At 47.6% G+C, this 27,233-nt stretch overlaps 1 protein-coding gene across 3 annotated transcripts in view; it reads right to left on the bottom strand.

Annotated features, from left to right (window-relative positions):
- SLCO3A1 (solute carrier organic anion transporter family member 3A1) overlaps positions 1-25,241 on the bottom strand; it is a 283,652-nt gene extending 258,411 nt beyond the window's left edge. For all 3 annotated transcript variants that reach the window (XM_012757050.2, XM_076004789.1, XM_012757051.2), the window contains exon 1: positions 24,862-25,241. In XM_012757050.2, the coding sequence (XP_012612504.1) occupies positions 24,862-25,041 (180 nt within the window). In that variant the 5' untranslated portion in view covers positions 25,042-25,241. The remainder of the gene's footprint in view (positions 1-24,861) is intronic.
- Positions 25,242-27,233: the final 1,992 nt, after the last annotated feature.

The following is a 27,233-nucleotide window of genomic DNA, read 5'->3' as shown; positions in this document are numbered from 1 at the left end:
GGCTGGTGTCCCATCTGCTATTCCCTCGCTCTCCCGGCACTGATAGAGCAGCCCAACCAGCTTCTCAAAGAGCAAGCTCAGATTACATCTCCTTGGGATACCAGGTGATGCCTAATTGTAAAGAAAACTTGATGAGGTTATAGCTACTGCACATATTCAGTAAAATCAGAGTGGGACTGAGAGGTCATGCATGGTGGGGGGTGGGAAGTGGAAGGTAAAAGAGTATATAGCATCATTTTGTATTATTTCTTATTCTGTATTATTTCTTATTGCATGGGGATCTACAATTATCTCAAAATGAACAGTTAAAGAAATGTGTGCATGAGTATATGTGTATGTGTACATATACAGGCATATACATATGCACACATATATATATATTTCCAATAGCAAATGCTATTAGCTTATTTATAAAGAGGTCTGATCTAGTTCAATTACTGCCTCTAGAATCACCAAGTAGGAGGGAATAGCTCATAGCCCGGCTGTTCACTTTCCTTCCCAGTCCACTCTATGATGTTGGTCAATATCTCCTTGTCAAATACACACATACACCCATACACACACACACACACATAAACACATACAGGTTGAGGAACATATCCATCTATAAAGAGCACTTTTCCCCCCCAAAGAGACTCAACAGAAGGGGAATGCAGGCCAGCTTCACTCAGACACTCTGCATGAGCCCCAGGTGTCTTATTATAGAGATCCAGGCCCCTCCCTGGGACTCACCGTGCCACCCTTGCTGCCACACGCAGCTGTAGTTACACAAAATCTCGTCCGGAGCCTCTGAGACCATCAGCACCTCTTCAGGGATCTTACTAAAACTTTTGTGGCACATCAGAACTGAACCACCACTGTCTAAAACAAAAGTTTCATGCAGAAAACCACAGACCTACCCTGTCACCGTATCTCTGCAGGAGGAAGTGGACTGTTAGCTGATACGGGCTACACCTGTATGGGGACATCCAGACAGCTGTAGTCGTCGGAAGCCCACCTCCAAAACATGATGTGCTGTGCAGTTGGAACAAGTATATGAATCCCCTGACCTCCTTTATTCCTCTCCTTTGTATTTCTTTCTTAATTTTTCAGCTACATTTTTGTTTGCAACCTAAAAAACACACAAATGCTGACTTTCGGTACATGCACACGCATCATGCTAGCGACAACCGTGTAAGCACACCATTCTCTCAAATACACTCATAATTCCCCCCAAGTGTCGTATAAATTTCAAACATTAAATAAAAATGATGTTATAATGTCCTTGTGGATGTTACTAACCCTCACCCCCACCAATGACATCACTGTTTCCATAGTAACTAATGTACTTCAAAGTAGAAAATGCAGATGGTGGCTTTAAAAAAAAAAAAAAAAGGCAGACAAAATAAGTGGTAGAAACCAAGGATATCACAGTGTTAGTGGCATGCCAAATGTACCTGCGTTAGGGGTGCCAACTCAGGGACAAGCAATAAATATTTTAGCAGAACCCTTATGCTAACAGATATTCTATATAGCAGCGGCCTATCAAATTCCACAACTGCCTTTGGGAAAGCAGCTGCCCAATTCAGTGTGCTAACCCCTCCGAGTTTACATGCGAGCGAAAGCGTGTGTGCAGATCACGGGCTGATTTTCAAAGTAGAGTCACGTACTTTATAGATATGTTGTAATTATGCCTAATTGAGAATAGCTATTTCAGAAATACTCGCGTGCCAGGAAGAACCACTGCAACTGCTCACAAGAGCAAAATGGATGGAACTGGGAGAGGAAAAAAGCCCCAATCCTGTTTCCTAGATGTAAGAAAAACATTATAAAATCTCTGTGAAATGCAACATTGCTCTCATGAAGCACGAGGCCCCTCTGATGAAACGCGGGTACTCTTTCAGTTACTGGAAGCGTTTCATCATTTAGATGCCTGTGAAGGAAGATTTCTCTGGGCACGAAAATCCACGCTCTGAGTTGTGAGGAAGGCAGCTAGGAAGTGACAGCTCTGGATGGTTTGACACAAAACTAGAATCTGGCTCTAAAACATGACAGAGTGTGGTGGGAATGTTGGTCTGTCCCCGTCACGGTGCTATTCTTCGCAATGTCTGCACACTGAGCAGAAGCAGCTCCAAGTGTCCCCTCATCTGGTCCCTGTGCTATAGGGGCTGATATTTAGAAGACCCTGAGATGACACCATGTCCTGCAAACAATCAGCTCATTTCTTCTGATGGCGTTTGGCTGCCACCAAGGACAGTGAACACCTGGAGCCCAATGAAAGTGTCTCGATCCACTCCCCACTGAAGATGTCAGATGATGGCGGCTTCATTTCCGGGATGCCAGGCATTGCCTTATTTTGTCAGCACAGTCCTCTATGTCCCTGCTGGGCCTCACCTTCTGGAAAACTCTGAGATTCTAGTGTCTTGCGGGACAATCTCTGCGTGGCCCCGTCACCTACCTACCTGGAGAACGGAAGAGTAGGGAGAGGTGCCTCCATCCAACCCCTCCCTACCTAACTCCTGGCTGCAGGCTCAGATGAGACCACGAATCTCAAATTGCTGGGAGGCTCACCGAGCTACTATCTTCCTGCAATACCTCTTTCCACACATCACGCCACTTTTTGCAAAAACCTATAGTGATTCCTTTTTGCCTACTAGATCAAGCCTTGACTTCAAGGCCTTCTTTGCCCGACTGGAACTTCCATCCTACGAGGGCCTCCTCTTTCCCCTTCCCAAAGGCCTTTCCTGAGATGCCACCCCCCAACTCCAGACAGCACCCCTCCCCTCTGCTGCTGAGCCTCTGGTTCTGCAAGATCCACTTCAATCTTCTCCTCTGTGACTTCAAGGGCCTTTCCTATCTCCAGAAAGGGACTTTTACATTCAGCCACCTATACTCACTTTTTCAAGAAAATGAGCCATTGCTCTGACATCGTGAGCAAGAAGTACCACAACGTGAGCTCCTTTACGTCACAGATCTCTGTGTGTTTTGATATGCTGCGTCCCCAGTATCTAGAACAGTGCCTGGCAAATCACAGACGCTGGATAAATGGGTCTTGAATGTATAAGGTAGCTTCAGAGAATACAAACATCTAAAATTTTTAAGGGCAAGGGAGAGAAGAGAGTAGGGTGTGACATCAACATTTAAAAATACATAAAAGGAGAGCTGCCATCGTCATTTTTAGAGGCTTCACACCCAATTAATTAAAAGATTAAATAGCTATTTAAGTGGTTGGAAGACAACACAAAACATAAGGGAAAAGATCCCTCCACATCAGAATTAAATTTAACGCCTCGGATCAATAAAGACTATCTTAAGGATCAGGAAATGAACCAAGTAACCTCAGCTGCACGTAACAGAGAATGACTTTGGGAAAGTGGTGTGTTTCCGCCCAAATGCAGAAGGGACTTATGGAAATGAGGTTTCTCATTCAGTGGATTGAATCGGATCCATTTGGGTCAAACAGCAGGACCCCGGACGTACTGGCAGAAGTAAAATGTCCATAATTAGCCGTGAGAGCTATTGTTTGTGGGCAGGCGATGTGAATGCGGGGTAGGCCAGCGATCGCACGGCACGCCCCACCACCCCGGACCACATCCTCGCGGGGAGCAGAGGGACGCACTCCCTGCAGGGGCATCTGGAAGGTGCTGTGCAAAACACAAGCAGGCCTATTCAACACGCTGGCTGGGAGAAAAGGCCACAAGTATGGGGAACAGCTTCAGTTTGAGGACCTTAAGAACCACCTGTTACCCAGCTGAAAAGAACCCCTGTGAGTCATGCCAGCCTTTTGTTTCCCCACCAGCCTAAGACCTGCAGGAGGGGTTTGCCCAGAGGAAGGAATCAGCCTTCCGCCCTTCTGCTCTAGGGGACAAAGACTGGGAAGGTTGGGAAATGCCACCCTTGGGAATGAAAGCCGAAGGCAGGAATTTAACAGGAGGTAGCATCTTATCATCTGGGGAGCTAGAACCCAGGGATCCGGGGCTACAACTCTAAGAATTCTTTAAGAATCTACGGCGGGGGTCAGCAAACTTTTTTGGGAAAGGCCAGACAGTAGGTATTTGAGGCTTTGCATGCCATATTACTGCAGGCCGTATGGTTTCTGTCATATGATAATAATATATACATGAATCAGCATGGCTATGTTCCAATAAAACTTGACTTACAAAAATAGACAGCAGGCTGGATCTGGCCCGTGGGCTGCAATTTGCCAACCCCTGCTCTAGAATCATTGTCACTGCTCCATGTTTGTGACTGATTTTCAGCTATCCCCAGGGTTTCCCCACTGTGAGTTACAGAAAAACCTTCACAGCAAACAGGGCCTGAGAATCTATCCCCAGGGACCCACGGGAGGGATGACGGACAATGAGGCCAGTACTCACCACACCTGCCAGGCACCGTGCTAAGCGCTTCCCAGGTGGCAACTCATTTCACGCTCAGGAGAACCCTCTGTGGCAGGTACTCTTACCCCCCCCACAAGTGACAGATGATGAAATGGGAGTCCAAAGGGTGAGGAACCAACCCAGAGTCACACGCAACGGGAAGAGCTGGGATTGGCATCCGGCCAGTCTCTCTCCAGAGTGAAGTTTTTACGCCATGGGTAGAATCAACTAGAAAGTCAATGCTGACATCATGCCATCGAGCCTGGGAGAAGACCACAGTGGGCAGGGGAGAGGGAAGCAGGAAGAGTTGCCTGAGAAGTGGGTTTGTAATAGAAATGCGGCTTCGGCCCCCAACACCGAGCTGCAAAGCGGGACGCCATGGCCACTGTCGAAGGACTCCATGCGATCATGTGCATCAAGTGTTTCGCCCGGTGCCGGGCACAGAGCAGATGCTCAGTAAACACTAGAGACTATTACCACCGGACACCCAGTCAGTGCCTCCTCGGGACTTCCGCGACGGCCTCACCTGTTACAGGGTGCCCACACCGACTGCCAACATCAAGGGACTGAGTGTCCCCCTCACATGGAGCGGTCTGGATGTGACCACCCATCTTAACCCAGTGGTCAGCCTCGGCATCATGGGCTGGGGCGTCCACCAGACATTTCAATCCAAAGTACTTAAAAGAATTGCTTACCGGTTATCTCGTGTAATCCCGCAAAACTTAAATCTCCTCAAGGAAAAACTAACTTCCGATGTACACGAAGCACAGAGAAGAGAGGGCGAGTTAGATCAAACCACAGGGAAAACAATCGGATAAATTCAGACTATGGAACACTCTGTGAAATGTTCCGTGGAATGACAACTGGCCTCACCTCTTCCACAGGTTAGCATAGTGGCTAAAAGTGGGGAAGTTATTCTAGATTAAAAGAGGCTGAAAGTACGGCTAACATGTGGACACAACCAAAGTGTCCATCGACAGAAGACTGATGCATAAGCAAAGTGTGGTGTACATATACAATGGAATATTATTCAGCCTTTAAAAAGAAAGGAAATTCTGACACTGGATGACCCTTCGAGGACAGTATGCCAAGTGAACTGAGCCTGCCACAAAAGGACAAATAGTGCATGATTCCACTTACAGGAAGTACCTACAGTAGTCAACACCATAGAGACAGAAAGAAAGTAGAATGGGGGTTGCCAGGGTGGGGAAGGGGAAATGGGGAGTTACTGATTAATGGGTATGCAGTTTCAGTTTGGGATGACAAAGAGTTCTGGAGATGGAAGGTGGCATGGTGGCTGTTGTACAACACTGCAAATACATTATACTTAATACTGTCATCCCCCTTATCCGACATCTCTACCATGCCCAGCTAATTTTTCTCATTTTTTTATAGAGATGGGGTCTCCCTATGTTGCTTAAGCTGGTCTCGAACTCCCGGCCTCAAGAGATCCTCCAACCTCAGCCTCCTAAATCGCTTGGATTACAGGTGTGAGCCACCACACCCAGCCCACATAACTTTTCTTACTTTCTTACTTTTCTTATATATTGTTATAATTGCTCTACTTTATTATTAGTTTTTGTTGTTAATCTCTTACTGTCTCTAATTTATAAATTAAATTTTATCACAGGTATGTACATATAGGAAAAACACAGCATATATAGGGTTTGGTACTATCCGAGGTTTCAGACATCCCTTGGGGACCTTGAACATATTCCCTCTAGGTAGAGTACTATTGTACCACTGAGGTCAGTGTACACCTAAAAATGATTAAGATGGTAAATTTTATTTATTTGTATTTTGCCATATAAAAAAATTAAATAAAAAGAGACTGAAAGTCATATAACAAGTGAAATGTATGATCTTTTATTGGTTTGTGGCTGTTTAAAAGCAGATAAATAGTTCTAGACAAAGAGCTAGGTATAGAGCTAGAAATGGCAACAGCAATAGCAATATACTGAGAATGTTTGGAGAAATCTGAATATGTAGGGGGTATTAATTGAAATCAGGGAGTAGTTAATTTTGTTAGGAGTGATAATAGGGTATGGTTTTAGAGGGAAATTACCACAGTATTGAGGTATAAAGTGTCATTATTTCCATAATATACTTTAGAATGGTTCTGGGAAAAAAGTATATGTGTATATTTATGTATGGATGGATGTAGGTATACATACATGACAAAAATGTGACAAATCTTAACAATTATTGAATCCTAGGTGTTGAGTACATGAGCATTCACTGTACTATCATTTCCACTCTTTTGTTTTGAGAAGTTACAATACAGAATTAAAAACAAAAGTGAGCAAAACTGCCCCACATATATCCCAGGGTTGCTATAAATCTGAAATTACATAATCCAGGACAACCCATGTGGAAATGTTGAAACCCATCAAACATTCCACACGTGTAAAATGGCATTGTACCCATCGTTTTGTTTTTGAGGAGAAAACTGAGACCCGCAGTAAATAGATGACTCCCCCACCAGCGGTCGTTTAACAAATGTCAAAATGTTACTCGGCCCTGCAGAATGCTTTTTCAATATGGTAAATGTAATTCTGTGCTAAGATTTTGAAAAATGACCATTTGTTGAAGAAGTAAATACTAATTAGAGTGTCTGCTCATACTGGCACAGGGAACTCTGTAATTTTGTGGGAGTTGTTGTGGCAGAAATATTACATAATGGCCCGTGTTTTTGAGTGGCTGGCTGTTCAGATGGAGAACACAGGTAACAACATGCAGGGAGCAGGGGCCCTGTGACCAGTTCTGGAATGTACGAAAGGTCTTTTTCAGAGCACTCCCATCACTTGCAGATGCCACCAGGGCTAAAGGGAAGGACGGGAACAGATTACAGATTCTCTAGCCTCAGTAAAGTCATGTTCAACGTTCATTACCTTTTACCACAGTTTAACACATTAACGGCCACGTGAGTTGTATTTAACTCACGCTAGTTTTGAGCCTGGGGCCTCATGAAGCACATGTAACTCACAAGTCTCTTTACCTTGGGAGCTGCATGAACTATTTTTCAAATTGCATATAACTCACGTACAGAAATCAATAAAAAAAAATTTAATTAAATTAGAAAGGATCATTTTGCTTTTGAAGTTTTAATTTTATTTTTGTAATAGAACACCATGGCCCCAAGGAAAAATGTATTTTTCTAGTGCGGCAGTCAATGTGTTAAAAGAGAGAGAGCACAGTGTTCTCTCACAAGTGGTAACTTATTAAAACAACATCAAAACACTCAACTTGCTTAAGCATTCAATTCAGGGGGGATTTTTTTGGAGGAGGTGTGGTCTGAGGTAAGAGAAGGGATGTTAGAGCAAGCTAGGACCCGGAGGATCAAACACTGTCAGCTTGAGAAAGTTCTTTAACTTCTCTGAGCCCTAGTTTCCTTATCTGTAAAACAGAAATAATGGAATTTACCTCATGGGACTTGTGTGAGAGTTAAATCAGACCATTTACATACTTCTGGCACACACCACACCCTCAAAAATGTCCATTCCCTTTCCAAAGAGGGTCTGATTCCCCCTTCTTTTGTGACCGCCCCCCCTTAAATTTCATCATCCCATTTTCTAATTCTGAAAAGCAATGAGAAATTAGAATTTATATCAGCAAAACAAAGCTATAAGCAACCTGCCATACACAAATTGGGGATGGAATATAATAGAATATTATTCGAGCTTCTCAAATGGTGCTAGACACTTCCCAGTTAAAATGCAGAATTCAACTTCCATACAAAAAGCTCCCTCTTCCCAAATCTTAACCCAAACAAGTTTAAAGCAGAAATAAAATATTCATCAACCAAAACACAGACACACACGCATACACAAGAGAGTGAGCACACGCCAGCGTCATAAACTCAAAAAGTGGCTGCCAAGGAAGGCAAAGGAATAATGGCCCAGGGTGGCCAGGCTCATAGCCCTGGCATGCAGCACCCTCAGGGAGATGACACAGTGAATAAATTAAAGTCCTCAGAGTTTTCGTTAACATCACAAAATCTGGAGAAAAACAACCTGCATAGTTATCCATATATTCCCCTCCTCTGACGAAGGAAGAGTAAAAACATCCACTGGGGAGAAAAGGATGAAATGATGCCCTGAACCATGGTGCTGATTATCTCTGCTACAAGGCAGGGAAGGCTCTGGCAGACTCCACAGTGAGATCCACGGCTGATCTGAGGCCAGAGAATACTGCCGCAGGGCATGCAGCGGGTACCCTCTACACAGCCAGACTGAACCCACTTAACAGGACCTGCAAGAGATCCCAGGAGCAAAAGCTGCCAAGCTCACATCTGGCCAAGACTACTCAGCACCCAGCACACCACTTGCTGTAGCTTAGCTGGCTCCGGCTGCCTCGCTTGTCTTCAGGTTATAGAAAGCATGAACAGAGACCGAAGATCTGCTTCAAACTTCAGCTTGGTGGCAAAGGAGAAAAAAATGAGAAGCTTCAAGTGAAGGAATCAAAGATCTGGGCTGAGCCAGGCAAAAATAAAATGAAAAAGCAAGCAAATGAGGCGGCATCGCATCTATAAACACAGACTCCTGGGGGAAAAGACAAGAAAGCAACAATGCATCGGAGACAAAGAACTCAGCCTAAAAAGAAAACATAACCATAACCAACCAAGAGGAGGATTCTCCCCAAAAGACCGCTGAGCCACAGAATTTAATAAGCATATGAGTCTAATGCATCAAGAACTCAAAGAAAACATATTAACAAATTTTTAAGAAAAAATAAGATTATAAACCTAAAGTAATAAATGGGGGAATAAAATCAACAGTAGAAAATAAATACATGCAATAGAATCTATACAGAATGAAAGAAAAGATGGCTTAAAATAAATGTATTGACTAAGAGGAAAGCTAAAAATAAATACAAGGAACATAAAGAAAAACAAGGGACTCAAGCAGTCCAAGCAAAGCAAACACTACGGAGTGCAACCATCCAACACACGGACAACTGGCGCCCTCACAGCAGGGCACTCACCACTCAGAACCAACATTTGAAGAGATAATATTAAGAAAATTCTCCTGAAACAAATAAAAAATTAAATCTGTTGATTGAAAAGACACAGCAAGTTCCAAAAAGTATGACACACACAATGCAGCAGTAACATATATTAGGATTAAGTTACATGTCAAATATTAAGAAGTAATTCCTCATCCCTCTAACCTATAGGTAAATAATCTACAAGGTAGGAAAAATAAGGCTGGCGTTGGAGGCTTCTCCAACAACATTCAATGGCAGAAGACAGTGACTTCTTTCAAGTTTTATTGAAGTAAACCTTCCATTAAATTTCAGTGAAATTAAATTTACTACTTTGTATTTTAACAAGTATTTTGTAAAGTATATCTAGTCAGCCAGCCATTTTTCCAACTATAAGAATAGAAAGAGGCCGGGCGCTGTGGCTCACGCCTGTAATCCTAGCTCTTGGGAGGCTGAGGCGGGCGGATTGCTCGAGGTCAGGAGTTCAAAACTAGCCTGAGCAAGAGCGAAACCCCATCTCTACTATAAATAGAAAGAAATTAATTGGCCAACTGATATATATAGAAAAAATTAGCTGGGCACGGTGGCGCATGCCTGTAGTCCCAGCTACTCGGGAGGCTGAGGCAGGAGGATCACTCGAGCCCAGGAGTTTGAGGTTGCTGTGAGCTAGGCTGACGCCACGGCACTCACTCTAGCCTGGACAACAAAGAGAGACTCTGTCTCAAAAAAAAAAAAAAAATAGAAAGAACTCTGAACTGATACATTCCAGATAATAATTATTATAAGGGGGAATTATTCTTCCCCCCTCTTAAAATTCATACCTTGATACATACTAGAGGAACTTCCACCTTCCAGAAGTAACAGAAAAAAGCATCTGCTCTCCTGACATCCTCCTCAAAGGGAGGATTGGCAACTTATCCAATGGGGAAACTTCGAGTAGGAATCTAGAAAGCTTGACCCCGACCTCTTCCTTTCCCCTTCTTCTGTGAACAGCCCTCAGGAGGCACACACTCTCTGCTCCTCCAGGAAGTAAACTCACCTGGACAGGTGAGCACCTGCAGGGACAAAGCCTGCAGTTCTGACTGGGTGGATTTCATTCTGGGGACAGAGTAGTGAGAAGCCTGAATCCGGCCACAAGCTAAATGTTCCAATCCACACCCCCAAATTTTCCATACCAACCTCAAGATGATATTTTAACACCCCTGTGGCTGGCTGGTATGTCCACGTCTCCATTGATCCTTAATCAGGAAGGGATTAGAGTGAAGGCAGAGAAGAAAGTGTGATTTCATTATCTCTTCTTAAACCCCAAGATCATGATTATTTCTGAATGGAGGCTTTCAAATTTATTATCTCAACTTTTCTTAATGAATATATATTGTCTTTATAAGAACAATAAAGTTATTTTTCTTTAATACCAAAACACTAGAGAAGAACATCTGATGTTACAGAAAAGCAAATCATAATGGTTTAGGAGAAAGAGCAGGTTCCTAAATAGAAAGTAGGGTGAGATCCAATTTAATTATTATTTTTAAAAGATCACAATAGTAACACACACTGCGGAGAGGCCTGGGCTAAGCCCCTTGGATGAATTATCTCATTCAGAATTCACAAGCTCATCTGAAGTAGGTATAAATATCATCCCAATCTTAGAGATGAGGAAATTGGGAATTAGAGAGGGAAAGCAATTTGCCCAAAGCCAGACAAGACTACTAGCCAGTAGCAGACGAGGTCTTCCAAGGCCCCAAAGGCCACACCCTTTACCGCCTTGTGGTCCTGAAACCATGCATCAGTGCGGGTAGACAGACACTTAAAGGACACACACCAAAATGTCAACAGTTTATCTCCAGGTTCTAGGGATTTTGAATGATTGTTGTTCTTGTTTTTAAATGTATCTATGTTTATCTCTATGTTCCGAGTTGTCAAGGACATATAACATTCCTTTTGTGATAAGTAAAACAGTAATGTCTTTATAATACAAAAAAAAAAAAAAAAAAAAAAGCCACAGCATGAACTTGAACTTGGAGTTAGTGGTAGAGCGAGGGAATGAGCATATAAAGATAATATACACGTGGTGCTCACCGGGCTCTCCAGCCGGCTCAGCCGTGCATAGATCAGTGGCCCCGGGCGGGGGCGACAGTCTGGCCTGACTCCACACGCCCTTCCACACTGGCCTCGAAGCTGGAGGGAACCCACTTCAGTACTTGCCCCACCAGCCTCCCAGCCCCCAGGTCCCCGGGGGTCCTCATCCGGATAGCCGGTACGGTCTGCACGCGGGCTGGCTTCCCTCTCAGGCCCTAATGACTATCTCTTCCGAGGAGGAGTGGCCGCTCTCCGCAGCTTGCCAAGTTCTTCCCAAGGAGAACAGGAGGGGAAGTTTGAAGGGCCTCCATCCAATTTTTAAACTGTAAACTGCACGCCCACTTTTTGTTTGGAGACATTTCCTGTGTGTGAACACAGTTTGTTCTGTTACCAGCTTTAAAGTTATCCAGAACTGATATATCCGAGGCCAAGCAAATGTGTTAACAAAAAAAAAAGTCAAATATAATAGGACCTTTCCTAATGCTGTTGGCTCATCTTGTAGAAATCCAATTTGCAGATAATGCAAAAGAGAGGTTCAAGACAGAGGTGTCACTGTGTCCTCAGGGCCAGGACCCTATAGCTCCCTCTCCTCCTGAGCTGCCCCCATCCCAGCCAGGACAACCGGCGTCCTTCAGCCCTTGGCCACACCATGCCATGAAGCCGTGCTTGCTTCCAGCCAAGTCCGAGCATGCCCTGCACGCAGTTCCCTCCAGGCTGGCAGGCTGACTTCTATCAGCGTTTCACCACGCCACTTCAAAGTGACGGAGGAGGGGTGGAGGGATAGAAGCTTTGCCAAGAGAGGTGCCGACAGCCCCCGCACTGCAAACTGGAGTGGAGAGCCACCGTGCCAGCCCTGGCATGCCCCTGCGTGGCTGCAGCCCTGGGTTCCCAGCCCGGCCCTGCCCCATCCTAGTCTTCCCAAGGACTTTTCCCTCAGCCAACCTCTCACCAACGCCACCCCTGGCATCTTGCTACCCTTAGAACTTCCCCTGACCAAGGCTGAGAAAATTAAGTCACATCCCTAACCATAAGCAGTCTCCCTATCCACACGGGCCCATCTCCAACACCACCTCCCACCCTGGCCCAACACTCTGCTGCTTTTTCCAGACACCACGCTGTCCTGTGTGACACAACCAGACTACACGCAAACCTCGAAGAGGGCTCACCCGCCGCCTGGCCCAGGACCTAAAACATTCTAATGAATGAGTCATTAATGAAAAAAATTATAAACACGCCATCTCCCCCACCAGGATAAACCAGCTCCACGAGGGCCAAGAACGTGCCTTATTCAACTCTATACTGCTTGCAGCACTTAAGGAAGTTGTCGAAGTTAATTAGTTTGGCAGAGACCGAGCTCACATTTTTTTTAAAAGGGAGCCTGTGATGAGAAATTCTGAGAATCATACCACTCCCACCCCCACCAAAAAAACCACGGAGAGAGATGAGATTAGAATGCAGATGTCTAGTCCTAACTTAACACATACCTGGCCAAATCTGAGGCCGGCTGGCACAGTGCACAGTGATAAAGTCTCTTTTGGTATCACCGAATCTGATAGGGTTTCGAGGAGCAGACAGAGCCAGCTGGAAACTTTACCAGGCCTAGTTCCTGGTAAGGAGCCCTGGGCATGAGGAGTGGGAGACACGTATGAGTACACGTGTGCATATAGGCACAGTTCTCACCCACATGTCTGTCTAGGGTTTTCTACATGCATTCCCCTTAATCAGATGACGTGATCATCCAGTCCAATCCCTGCATTCAAAGCTAGGCCCAGAAAGAGGAAAGGACTTGTTCAAAGCTACTCAATCATCCAATCAGGTTCACTCCCACAAATCCAACCACCACCACCCCAGAGAGAAACACAGTTACCTTCTCCCGGAAGGGAACAAGGATTGTCAGCACTTCTTCAAAAACAGGGGGCTTCCCAGTATAAATGACTGTCCCACCAATATCCCAGAGTCCTCCCACCCACCCCTAACCCTTAAGAGGACAGAGTTTGCCTTTGTTTTCTTTGTACCCGCAGACTGTTTCAGGGTCCTTTGCTCTTTTTCTTCCCTGGTGTTATGAGTTGAATAGTGTCAAGTCCCAACTCCCTGTAGCTGTGAATGTCACCTTATTTGGAACAAAGGATTTAGCAGACGTAAGCAAGTAAAATGAGGTCATTAGGATGAACCTTAATCCAACATGGCTGGTGTCCTTCTAAGAAGAGAAGAGAGAGACTGGGGGGGGGGGCTACCATATGACGACAGAGGCGGAGACCAGAGTGATGCAGCTACAAGCCAAGGGGTGCCAAGGGCCAGCGGCCACCCCGTAGAAGCCAGAAGAGGCAAGGCAGGACGCAGAGGAAGCCCGGCGTCTCTGAGGAGGCATGGCCCGGCTGACACCTTGATTTCGGACTTCCAGCCTCCAGGACTGCCAGCCCATAGCGCTTTTGTTTTAAGCCACCCCGTTTGTAGTGGTTCGTTACGGCAGCCCTAGGAAACTCACATAGCTGGCTTCTTCCTTCAGAAATGCCCAGAGAGAAACACTCACCTCATCCACCCTCTCACCTCTGGGGCCAGGGCCACCTCGCCATCAGAGGATAAACCGTGAAAGTCACTTTCTCGTTTATAATGTAACTCAACTTCGGTCTAACATCTGAGATACTGAGAATGTTGGAGAATAACCCTATCACCCTATGAAGTCTACGACAGGAAACGGTTACATAAAATAGGAAGGCCTTTCCACCCCCACCCCCCGCTCCCAAATAAAGCACAGAACTGGCGCAGGAAGGCAAGCATTAACGCACGGCCCGTGGTGGAAGGTGGAATTGGATCTTCAAGGCCTGTGAGAGGCCACGCTCAGCTGCACGGTCTACTGGGTGCAGTGGCGGGAAGCCCACCAAGGAAGGGGCTGGAAGGATGGATATTAACACTGCCCGTGGCAAAAGCCTGGCATGACAGTGTCACTCAGGTGGGACCTGGACGTTGAGTCCCAGAAGTCTTGCCCATCTGACTGTGACATCCCGTCAGGGTTGGTGACGCGTGACACTGATGGGGTCAGGGGCCAGCAGAGGGAGGTGAGAAGAAAATGAACAACCAAGAAGTGACAGAGCTGAACTGACCACCTGTGACCACCACAGCTCGGCTCATTGGGCACAAAGGGAAAAGCAGCCACCAAGGCAACGAACCTGAACAGGAGAGCATGCAGCTTCCTCTTGTGGGATCTAAAATATTTCACTTGTCACGCTAAATAGTCTCTCTGATAGCCTTGGGTGCCACATGCCCTTGAGTTATTTTTAATTGCTGCTCTGTTACTATAATTTTTAAACCCAAAATATTCCCCAATGAAATCCAAAGTATCAGAAGGCAAATAGATATAAATGTACATATTTCTATCTGTTCACTAGATTAAGGATGGGTATTGTGCCTCTTGGAAAACACTGAGCTTATTTAAAAAGAGGAACATTTTAAAAGGGAATGAGAGCGATAATTCTTTCTCCCCCAGCATTCACCAAAACAATATTTTTATTTATATATGTTTATAATCATTATTTTCTAAAATAAAACTATCTAATGTCTCTGCTTCCTGACTGCTCACCTGCTCACACCTGCCAGCTAATGTGGGCTGGCTCTGGAGGATAGGGCTGCACATTTGGGTAAGTCACTTAATGCTGTGCCCTAATTTTGCCTAAGATGAAACCAACACATGCAGAGATTTCAAAATGTTATATTTAAGAAGACCCAAGAACAGGTCTTCCAATAAATGGCCAAGACTGACCTTGGGACATAGAGAATATAAGCCCACTGGACAATCAGTTCTACCTGTGCAGCTCCAGCAAGTGAACAGGGCTACTTCTGGATTTAGCCCAAGCGCTGCTGACTCCACGTGCCACTCGGAGCCTGGTTCAGGGAGGACCCCCCTCGTCTGCTCCCATCGATCCATCAGTTGCAAGCTGCAACGCTGCAAAACTGCTCACTGACTTTTTCACCTATTTATATGCATCTCTTTGATGCATTACGTGGCCTGGTAAAGGGAAGGTGCTAATGTATGTTTTTTGTTTCTAAAAGATATCCTCCCTTTGGCTGTCTGAGAAACTGTTGTTGGCATGTCAAGCTTCCCAACCCACATAAGTATTTACCAGCACCGGGGAAGCAGCACAACATGCCACATAAATCAGGATTCTTGCCCTCCATTTTCTTGCATAAGGACAAGAGAGGCCTGTCTGAAGCTCCCTTATATCTATTTCAATGGGTCTCGCTCCCTTTAAGTCTCTTCTCCTCAGTCCTCACTTTGGCCAAAAAATAAGCTGCTTGCCTAGATTTCAGAAGAGACTGGAAATCTGAACTCAGTCGTGGAGTGTAGTGTGCACCCCACGCATGTATAGCTTCAAGAAGAGGATGGTGTGATGTGCCACATTGGAATACATGCGGGTTATGCAAATTATCCCACAAGACACAGCAAATTCCAAGTGGCATCACAGCAGCACTTTGGGAAATGAAATGGCCATAGGACGGTGTCCGTCACAATCCACAGCAGTTACAGTCACGGACATCCCATGGAACTGCATGAGCAATCCCTAAAGGTGACCTTAAGCGAGGCCTGCCCTCCACAGCCTAGAGAGCTGCAGTGACAGCAGGCCCAGGAAGAGCCATGTGCACCCCTGGAGAGAAACAAAGTAGGTGTTGACGCCACAGCCAGCCGAGTTCAAGGGGGACAGGTCTAGGTGGCTCTGTGGATCTACTTCCAACAATTCCCAGACCCAAAAAGCCAACAGAGAGATTAACTAATCAACACTATTCTTTATTTTACAGGTTGGAGCACAATGATTGAATCTTACATAATAAAAACATACGAGTCCATGCTGCTTTAGACATTTTCATCTTCATTAAGGGAATTCTTAGCAGAGTAAACACAAGATTTCAGGTACAGTATTTTAAAGCTTATGTAATCAGTCGAGGGCAGCAATCCAATCTCAACTTGCTTCTGTTCAAGGTGGCAATTTCTCATTCTAATCAGCTGGGGATGGGAGAGCAGCGTGAGAATGGGAGAGCACACCCAACAATTAGAGGAGTGTGCCTATTTTACATAAGCCTTTGCAAAGGGTGGGGAGAGACACAGCCATTCCCATTAATATTTTACAGTAGTCTTCAACTGAAAAGCACCACTGTGGCCCAGCTCTCCCTACACCAACCTTGCAAGTGCAGAAATGGAGGTAAAAATAATAATCTCTACTACCTTCTTCAAGTTCCAGCAGTTATTTGGGCACTGATTTAGGGAGGAGTCTGCCCACTATTCTATTCTGTTATTTTCTCCAGCACTATTTGTTGAAAGCCTGCTCAGCCGCTGCCGATTTCTTCTAACTCTGCACAATGGGGAACTTGGGTATCTATGAAGGGAGAGCCACGACAGGCTTTAGAGCTACCCAGAAAAAGTGTCAAGGGCTACCTGGACAGACTCATCATCCAGAGGCCCAAAAGGTGCCCTGCAGGACGACTTATCAGACAAATTAGAATCTGCCACCACACAGTATAGAAGTAAGGGAATGTGGATGGATGGACAGATGGACAGATGGGAAAACAAATGGCAGAGCCCAAGGCTTTGAATGGACTCTCGAGACTGCGTGGTAACAAGGTCCTGGGACTTGGGCCTCCTGCCACACCCTAGCAATGAGGCAGTCACGCCACTGCCTGCTGGGCCAGCTCCCAGAATTTTCAGAGGGTTCACGGCCAAGATTTTAACAAAAACCAATGCTCAGGAAGTAAGATTTCCTCATTACAGTCAGAGCTCTCTTTGAATCCATGACCAGGTAACTTAATATGCCTCCTGGGATATACACCCTGAAAAGGAGAGTACTCAAGATGTATGCTGGGGTATTTATGAAGGAAATCATCAAAGCAATGGGGGAGACGGGCTCACACCTCTTTCTCCCCCCATTAAAATGTAGGACTTCTAGCAGCTCATGTTGCCTTTTGCTTCTAAATATTTTCAATGAGTCTTGACGGGAAAAGATAAAATGTGATTCCTGTTTAAGTCCAGGAAAATACTAATGACTGACTATCATATCTTAGTGAAATAACTATTTTGCGTTTGAAGAGGAATACCCAGTTACTTTAGAAGCAGTAGCTGGGTTGGTTATCATCGTTTCTATAAAGGAACAGAGCTGCTCAGTTCTCGGTCAGTGAGGGCGGGCTTCCCTTTTCCCAGGGGCTTGACTCGAAGCCACAAAGAAGAACTGAAATGGAGAAGTGGGGAGTTGTCCACTGCCGGATCCTGTGCACATCCAAGGCAACGTCCCCAGGCCGGGTTGTCGCTGGACCAATGTCCCCAGGCTGGGTTGTCGCTGGACTGCTCAGATGAAGGCTGCCTAGGCATGCTCGCTCCACAACTGTAGCTGTGTGATTCTGTGTTTTAGACACGGTTCCCTCCTTAGTGAAGTCACCCCAGAGTCACCAGGGTTTGGGGGCTCAGTGGTCTCTCAGTACACTCTCTCTTGTGAAGCCCATGGCATCTGAATGTAAATCTAGAAAGTCACCTAAAATACCCCCTGCCACTGGATTCACTAAGAGCCCAGTTCATTCTCTATCCTAAGGACAAGACTGACCAAACTGGGGGCAGGAAAGCTGCTTCTAAAACTACCGATGGGGCAAGAGCAGCGTTGTGCAGAAGGCATCCTCCTAAACAGTTGCCATAAGCCATAAGCCAAGATGAACAGATCCATCCACAGGATGGGAAACAAGACTATATCAACCTCGCCTTTGTTTTGCTTCTGAGAACCCACAAAAAGACCGAAATTGGGGAAATGTCCTTGTGCTGGGGCCCCCAATAAACACTGCAAGAGGACTCAAGGTGAAGGCGCGAGACCTGAGCCCTTCCAGGCAACCAGGGCTCTTAAACAAGGCCGCCTGGAGGGCAGCATATGTCCACAACATATGTCCCTTGGTCCTCCCGCTCCTGACACCTCAGGCTCCCTTGACGTGGCCGCTCAGCCCTTCGTCCAGTGAAGCAAAGCCAGCTACAGGGCCCAGACCGCCAGTTCAGGAAACAGAAGCCCAGCCTCACGCAATAGCCCGCATCCTCACGTCCCTGGGAGGGACTTCTGCCGTTGCCAACGTCAATGAGCAGGGTGATGTCATGACTGCTCAAGTAACTATTGAACGCTGCACACTAGGAGAAGTACTCTGTCACGTGGCTATTCATTAAACCCTCTTTCCATCCACAAGAGAGGCTCTACCATTATCCCCATTTTCCAGATGAGGCTATTGAGCCTCAGATAAATCAGGTCACCGGGAGTTGCTAAACAGCAGGTCAAAGTTCAAATCCAGGCCTTCTGACTCCGCGTCCAAGGCTCTCTCCACTGACTCTCAGCTGTCCACCACCCACCCTCAAGACTCTATGCTCCGTGGCCACAGACCAGAGCAACAGACACTGAGGACCCCACGGAGTGAGGCATCGGGGTACCCACCCCACCCGGTCACCCCTGCCTGCCCCGTTCAACTCGACCAGTATCACCCACAGCTGTAAATGATGGACATAAATCCCACTCCGGTAGTGGGTTCCTCTCCCACAGGACTAAGTGTTACAGCATCTTTAAGATGAAATGGATTTTCATTTGCTGTCTTTACATTAAACAGAATTAGCAACAGGTACTCAACCTATTTCTTGCTTTTAAAAACTATTAACCTCCCAGACAAAAATGTCCGTGCTAAATAAAAAAAACTACTTGAGTGTGCAATTCACTAAAGCAAAACCAAAGCTTGATTACAATCATTTTATTAATATTTCTCATCGGTTGGAGCTACGGAGTTAACATGGGGCGGTAAATACACATAACCATATTATTGATAATAATAGCTAGTTCGTATTGGGCACTCACTATGTGCCAGATAGTGTTCACAGTGCTTTACGAGTACTGACTCAGTTAATCTTCACAGCAAAGCTGAGGGTAGGTACTATTATGGCCCCAGTTTTACAATGAAAAACTGAGGCACAGAGAGCTTAAGTAACCAGCCCAAAGTCACAGAGCTGGTAAGGAGGGGACGTAGGAATGAATCCCAGAACACTCATCCTATGAGCCACAGTTGCCCCAGACACTTGCCATCCTCCACCTTGGAGGTTTAACCACTTAACTTGGAGTTTTGTTAAACAGTAAGTTTATATATATATATATATATATATATATATATATATATATATATATATATCTCAGCATATTATAGGGGTAAAGCAGTAAGTTTAACAGTTTAGTTAGCTCCTCACACTAACACATCAACACTCAGATTACATAAAACACAAGCGTCTTCAAACCACATCCACTCACTTATCCTATGAATCAAGGTCAATGACTCCACTTTTGTTCCTGTTTATTATCTATTTTGTAGATACAGAAATAGAAACTGAAAACAAAAATAAATTTGAAAAGCAAGGATGCAATCTTTCTGATCTACAGATTACCAAAGGCATTTCTGGGAGGCAAGAAAACATAGCTGACTTGCCTTTAGGGGAGACTTGGGCTCCAAACCCACGGGTGAGCCACACAATCAAAATGACCACTGCGTAAATACATAATGCACACAGGAGTGTACAGAACACAGCAGAGTACATATGCAAAACAGAAGTGGAGAGCTTTCCTTTGACTCTACTCTGTAGAAACAAGCTTATTCAATGACATCCGTAGTGAAATCTGGGCAAGTTGGAAGGCCAGAGAAACGCTGCCAATAGGGCGTTTTTATTCTCCACCACTTCTACATGAAACGCGGCTGTATCCTCATGGTCTTTGCAAGGCCGCACTTACTGATTCCCAGGCCAGTCTGCTAGGCCATCAAGGCGGCACCTCAAAGCTTGCTTTTAGATAGGCAAGATACATTCACAGAGATCCTCTTGCTCCCGCTGCCTTTACCCAGCTGTTCACCGGGACTCTGCACAAGGGGAAAGCCATCCAGCGTAACACGGAGCAACGCCGTGCCAGCAGCGCTGAGATGAGCTGTACGCGCTGAGCAATTGATTAGCAAGGCGATGCCACTGCAGAGAGGCCTCCTGGTCACCCTTGCTATAATAAGGTGTGGGGGAGAGTTAACAAGATTCAGGAAAGAGCTCTTGCTCCCTTTACAACCAATTCAGTTTCTTCCCTTATCAAACAGACAAGTGAAAACCCCCTCAGAAATAAAGGTATGTTGACAAAGTTACTTGAAAGGAATTTTCAGAAAGACATTTTTTTTTCCTCTCAATAATTATTAGCTAAACATTTTAAACCAAGCTGTAAGAGAGAGAAGAAAAAAACAGGGTAATCTTATTTCCCACTACCTGAGGCTACACAGTAATTATGCAAATGGCAGGGAATTTGTCACTTTGAGTAACCATAAGTGTATAAAATAATTTGATTAAGTAAAATACAGTTACCTTAGTCATCATACTAATTTGACAAGGGCTTTAAAAATGTCTCTCAGCTGTCTGTTTCTGGGTTGGATAGGCAAAAACCCATCTTCAAAATGATGCTTCTTTAGGAAAAAAAGTAACAAATAGAGCAGTTCCACCTCACACATTAATTGCCAGCCCCGAATGTTCTTGGGCCTAAAAAAACAGAAAGTGACTCTCAAGCAGTGAGGTAGGGCCTCCTTAACCATACGCAGTCATCTATGTCACTGTTTTGTCACCACAGCCTCAGACTGACTTTAGCATAACTCTACACAGGAACATACCTACCCCCAGTTCACAGGAACTGCCTGTGTGCTCCACGCAGGGGACAGACTGGGCTTTTTCCAGTTTTCGTCCTGAGGACATTCAAATGCATTTGTATGTGAGCCTCAGCCGTAACTACCCAGAGGTGCCAGAGGTTTTAATTTCCTGTACACATCCTTATCTACTCCAGTCCTCAGTAATGTGATAACATACAGCAACCTCTATGTGCAGGGCTGCCCTCACCGACCGGCTTAAAACATCTCAGCGGGTCTCTACCAAGCACAGAGACGGTGCACACGAAATGACTTTCTGTCCACGCATTTCCCATTCGCCTGAGCCTTCTCCAAACAGCCCAAGACTGAAGCAGATGTTACATCCTTGCAAATAGGTCAGTTCAGACTGGAGCCACCCAGAGCAAAGACCCGAGTAGAGGAAAATTAACTCGCCTTCTCTGCTCTGCACACAACGGCTAGCACACTGAGCGGGTCTCTTCTCTTATGCTGAAAAAATTATTTCAGTAAAAAAGTTTCAGTGACTTTGACAGACAGCCCTGTGACTGTTGGCCTCTCGGAAGCATGATTTCCAGTTAAAACATTTGCAACCGTAAGAGATTTCAGAATGCACAGCTGGCCCAGGCTCTACCTGAATCTGGCTGTCAGGATCCATGTCCTTCTGTCCTTCCCTGGAAGGCCTGGACACCAAGACAAAGTTGCAGGTCCCCAGCCTAGCCTAACAACTGGGGGCCTTCTCACACGCAGTGCAGTTCTCCCCCTTGAGTTTCTTCTCCAGGCAGGTTCTTGATGGAAAGTGGTCTCTCTGTCTCTCTCTCTATCTCTCTCTCTCACACACACACACACACACACACACACACACACACACACACACACACACACACAAGTCCTGCTGTTCAAAGTTGCTACTCAAACCACAGGCAACTTCCTGCTTCGGTTCTGCAGTTGGGAAGCCTGATACTAGTGTCATTGAGGACACTGGGAAATCTGTGTTTTCAGAAAGAAAAGAGGGAAATGAAGTGAAACCTGCAGATATATATTTTAAGGCACCTGGGGAGACAAAATAAGAAGGCAGCTGCATGGACTTTTGGAATCCAATAGGAAACAATGTCATTGGCATAGAATGGTAACATCCTCATCCCTATGACAAGCAGCAATGTTGGCAGTGTCTCAAAGCAAGCTCTTCCATCAGGTATCTGAAAACGCTTCCTTAGAGAGGCAGGCTGATTGCCAACGTAAAGATCACAGATAACACACACCTTGCACGTGGACCCTGCCTGTGTGATCACCTATAGACACAGGGTCTCAGGTTTCCTAAGAAAGCCATGATGATGAATTAAAAAGAAGAAACTGCCTTTCCTGCAAACAGCCAACATGCTCCAATTATCCAGATAAGTCTCTCGTGGCTGAAAAACAATAAACTTTTTTTTCTACTTCCCAAATAACAGATGAAGAGAAAACTCTGAAATGGCCCAGAAGAGCAAAGCCCATATAAGCTGAATCAGTCAAGCCTGACAAGCCAGCTATTTATTTTCAAGAGGTTCAGATGGCCACACAAAGTCAGGGGCAGCCAGGCAAAGCAGAGCCCTGAGAACCTTATGCCTCTGTTCCTAGTAATCAAAATGAATTCAATTTCCTAGGCCTGTCCTCTCTCGGGCCTCCATCTGCTTTCTGGAAGTCACCTGTTGACTCCTGTTACCCTACCCCACTGAACCAGGCTTCCCATCAGCTAAAGCTAGAAATGCCAGGATGCCACCAGCAGGTGGACTAATTCCTCTCCTGCCTGCCATCCACCTGTCCTGGGATTAAAGTCAACCTTCTATCTCCTTGGGCTAGCCCTGCCTCCTGGAGCACTCTGCTTCTTAACTTTCTAACACAGCTAGGCCATTCATCTAGTTGAGGCCCAGCTTATTACGTTGGCAAATCCTTAGATCATTGCAAGTGAAAAGTAATAAGCCTACACCTTTGTCATTCCTGGGGTGAAAATTTCTGTTAGCATTTGCCACACATGAATAATGCTCTCTACTGAACAACATTGGTTTGAGACAAACTGTTAAACTGGAGGCAGCTGTTGATATACTAATTACCTCATTTTAAACATAAACCCAGTTAGGTATCATGTACTTTGCATATGCTAGAGTACAAACCCACATATATTTTATTAATGTGTATTTGCATCTGGTGTGTGCACCTATTTAAATATTTTAACAGTCAAATTCTCCCTAAGGAAGCTCCGATATAAACTGACTCCAAAAACAAGTTATCCCCTGTCCCCAAAACTGTGTATAACTATAGACAAAATGAATGCATTTTACAAAACAAAACAAAATGTGCATGTGGCCACAGGGCTCATTTGCAACATAAAAGTTATGGGTGCATACAACAGAGACAAGAATGTAAACACCTTTCATCTCAGATAAAGCAACAGAAATGCATTTTATTTTCAAAAGCCCTGGAATTCTGTCTCGCCAAGAACAGAGCTGAGTTTGAAAACCTCTGACCTAACCAGCCATACAACTTACGGAACACCAGAGACTAAGCACTGCTCCTACTTGCCTTTAACAGCAAGCCTCGGGCCTTGAGAGACTATTTATGAATGGTACAGGATCCCGTGCGTCCGGCCATCATTAACTTTAACCCAAGGCCAGGAATGAGGGATTAATAGTAACATCAGTATATCAGGATGCATGCGGATCTATCTCTGGATGTGGTTATCCAACAGCCAAAATCTTGTCAAATTCTATCTCCATCAAACTTGCTCGGGAACACTCAAAGTCTATGACATTTGATTCCAATTTCAGGTCAATAGCCAAGTAATGATTTAATACTATAAACTCTCAAAAATCCTATTGTGTTTAGACAGGCCTGTAGTCTGGAAGCGCACTCTCTGGAAGTCAAGTTGGGACCACCTGAGCAGGGCAGGCGAAAGCCACAAAGTAGGTGCTTGACAGTGCTGAGTCATTACAAGCTGTTTCCTCTGATATGTTATGCACCCATGGGCCCTTTGAGCATTAATATCCACTTTCTGGAGGCAAATAAAATACATGCACACTGTGCAAAATGATGCAACCTTCTGTGGGCGAGAGACCACGGTAGTAACATAGCTAGCTCTAAGAGTGGGTAGCAAGGAACTCCACAAACTCGCCGCTGCTCTCCAGGTACTGTAACTTTATCCCAGGCGCTGAAAGACGGCTATTGGGGTACGGGATGGGAATATTCCTCCTGCAGCCCCGGCTCAGATCAGGGCCGCCGCACTAGGGCGCGTTTTACTCTAAGCTGTTAAATCCCCTCGTAATTGGCGGATGGAAAAAGCGCCCGGAGAAAATGATGCATAATGGATTTGTTCTCGAGGAGGATGGACTACAGAGTATAGAGGACGCGGGGTGCTAACTGGCTTTTCTTCCCATGTGCAGGTCACCTGAAAACCCGGTGCCTTCCGCTCCGAGGCGGCTCCCGAAGTCACCATCTGGCTCCACTTTCAAGGGAGGAAAGGAATCGTTTCACGCCAACCTGCCCGCCGCCTCTCCTCCCCGGGCGCCCCCCGCCCCCGCCGGGCGCGAGAGCCGCCGCCGGCATCCGCGTCCCGGCCGCTCCCCGCGAGCTGGGCAGCCCGGCCGCAGCTCCCCCGGCGGCCGCCTCTGCACCACTCGCCACCCTCCAGCCGCCGAGGTCACGCCCGCCTGCCCGGCGCCCCGCGGCCCCCTCCCGCGCCGGCCCGCGACCCGGGCCGCGCTGGGGAAGGGAAGGGGCCCGCGGCGGAGTTGACACGGGCACTCACCAGGTAGGCGCCCACCGTGCCCTGGGCCAGCATCAGGGCGCACTCGGACACCAGGAAGATCTTGATGTTGGAGAAGCAGGACACCTTCTTTTTCTTCTTCTTGTTCCTCTGCGCCTCGTCCCCCTGCAGCTCGCCGCTCCGGCCGCCGCCCGATGAGCCGCCCGGCTTCTTGCCCTGCATCCTTCCCCCGCCGCCGCCGCCGCCGCTTTCCCGCTCGCCCCGGGTGTCGGGGCCGCTGCCGGGCGGGGGAGAGCGCCGCGAGGCTGCGTGCTGTCCCCGCCCCGGGCCCGCCGCGGTCGCCCCCGTCCTGCCGGGGCTGGAGAGGTGGAAGGCACAGCTCCTCGCCGCCGCCGCCGCCGCGCTCGCCCCCTGCCTCCGCCTCCGCCTCCGCCCCCGCCCTCCCCTCGCCGCCGCCTCCGGCTCGGGCTGTGCCAATCACAGGGGCTGCTCGCGCCGCCCGCCGCCGCCGCCGCCTCGCCTCCCGCGGACGCCCGCCGCTGCCATCGCCCGCTTCCCTCGCCCGCCGGCGGCGCCTGCCCTCGCCCCAGGCCCCGGCGCCGGGGGTTGGGGCCTGATCGCCGCCGCGCGCCCCCGCCGCGCCGCCCGCCCGCCCGTGCGCCCCCGGGGAGGCGCGGGGGAGCGGGCTCGGGCGCTGGGGGCGGCCGCGCGGCCGCGGTGGAGGTCCGCCCGCCGGGAGCACTGGGGCGGGGGAGCCCTCGCGGAGTCGGAGACCCGGCCCGGAGCGCCAGGCGGGGCCCGGCCGCCAGGTGGCGCTGCGCGACCCGGGGCCGGCGGCGGAGACCCGGGCGCTGCGCCCCGCGCGGCGATGGGGGCGCTGGCGCGGAGACCCGGGTGCGGGCGCGGATATGGGGGTGCCGGGGCGCCCCCCGGGCCCTCCGGCACCTGGTGCGCGGCACCCGGGCGCTAGGCCGGAGAGGAGGCGCTGTTCCCGGGAAGAGAGGGAGCACTGAGGACGCGGGCAGGGCTTGGCGCGCGCTCTTCCTGCGCTCGGGAGTTCTGGGCACAGATGTTGCGCTCTGGGGCTTGGGGAGGTGCCAGAGGTCAGAGCGGCTTGAGGCTTCTGCCGCCTGCGGGCCTCGGCTCCTGCTCCGCCGGGCTACTGGGCGTGTTTACAAGGCCTTGTAACCCGAAAGGAGAGAAGGGGAAGTTCGAGTAACCCGTTGGGAGGCGCACAGGCGATCGGCCGCCCTGGCCCCGTGTCCAGGCGAGTGCAGGGGCACAGCGGCCAGAGAGAGGGCCTTGTCCGCCCCGACTGCCTGGAGCCCGCGCCGGAGCAGGCAGGGAGCGGTGCCCGGCAGGCCTGCCGAGCTCCCGCCCGCCCCTGACTTTGGCGGGGGCCACCACACTTGGCCTTGGCCTGAGTGCCCTGGCCCGTGGCAGCCGCTCCTTATGATCAGTGCCCATCCCCAGCATTACCAAGGAGTGCGGGCCACCGAGACCACCAATGGGATCTGCTAGTTCTCGGCTCAGCTTCGAAAGCTCAGAGGAAAGTGGACAGGACCAGACAGGTACCTGGAAGCATTCAGCAACTTCCACCTGGGCAACTGGGGGCCCAGCCACTCATTTGAAAAGCCTTTCCTTTTGACAATTGTGTCAAAGAAAATGATCCACTCTCCTGGGCTCCTATGTCCCAATGCAGGCTCAAATTCGAAACGGAATGGTAATTAACGCTATGGTAATTTTTACTTTCTCCCGTAGAACTTGAATGAGAATAGGCGGTGTGAGGCTGGGGGTGTTGTGCTGCCATACCATTTAAATATAAACTGCTTCATCCTCCTGTGGTTCCAGACTAGATCTCGCCCAGGCTTGGTGTCACGTTGGAATACTCCTTCCTTGTCCAGGCCACCTCCTGTCTGAAGTGGCATCTGGCACAAAAATCTTGCCCTTGTTTTTCCACTTCCTGTCATCACTTTCTACCCCATTCCCCACCAGCCCCATCACTGGAATCCTTACCGCAGGCCCTTCCAGGGCCCCCCACACCCTGCCATCTCTCATAGCCAGCTCTCCTACAGAATCTTTAATTCCACCCTGCCCCTCCCCATCGCTCTTCATCTTGGCGGCACCTCCCCACTTCCTCGGAGAAGACCCTTAATGAGTTAGTTCTCTTCTTCGCCTCTCACTGTGAGCTGCAAAGCTGAGCTGAGACTTTTTGCTTGTCTCAGCTGACAAGTACCAGTGATCCCATTGCTACTGAAATGTGCAGAATGCTCTTTGTAGTAACAAGAGCTAACGTTTGTTGTGTGCATCGTTCTAAGTGCTTCACCTACATTTACAATTTAATCCTAACAACGATCCTCTAAACCTCAGACACTGTTATTAGCCCTGTTTTACAGATGAGAAAACTGAGGACT

This window comes from Microcebus murinus, chromosome 7 (genome assembly GCF_040939455.1).
Source record: "Microcebus murinus isolate Inina chromosome 7, M.murinus_Inina_mat1.0, whole genome shotgun sequence".
Classification (NCBI taxonomy): Eukaryota; Metazoa; Chordata; class Mammalia; order Primates; family Cheirogaleidae; genus Microcebus; species Microcebus murinus.
Note: the sequence above shows the minus strand (reverse complement) of the source record. Positions and strands in the feature narration are given on the sequence as shown.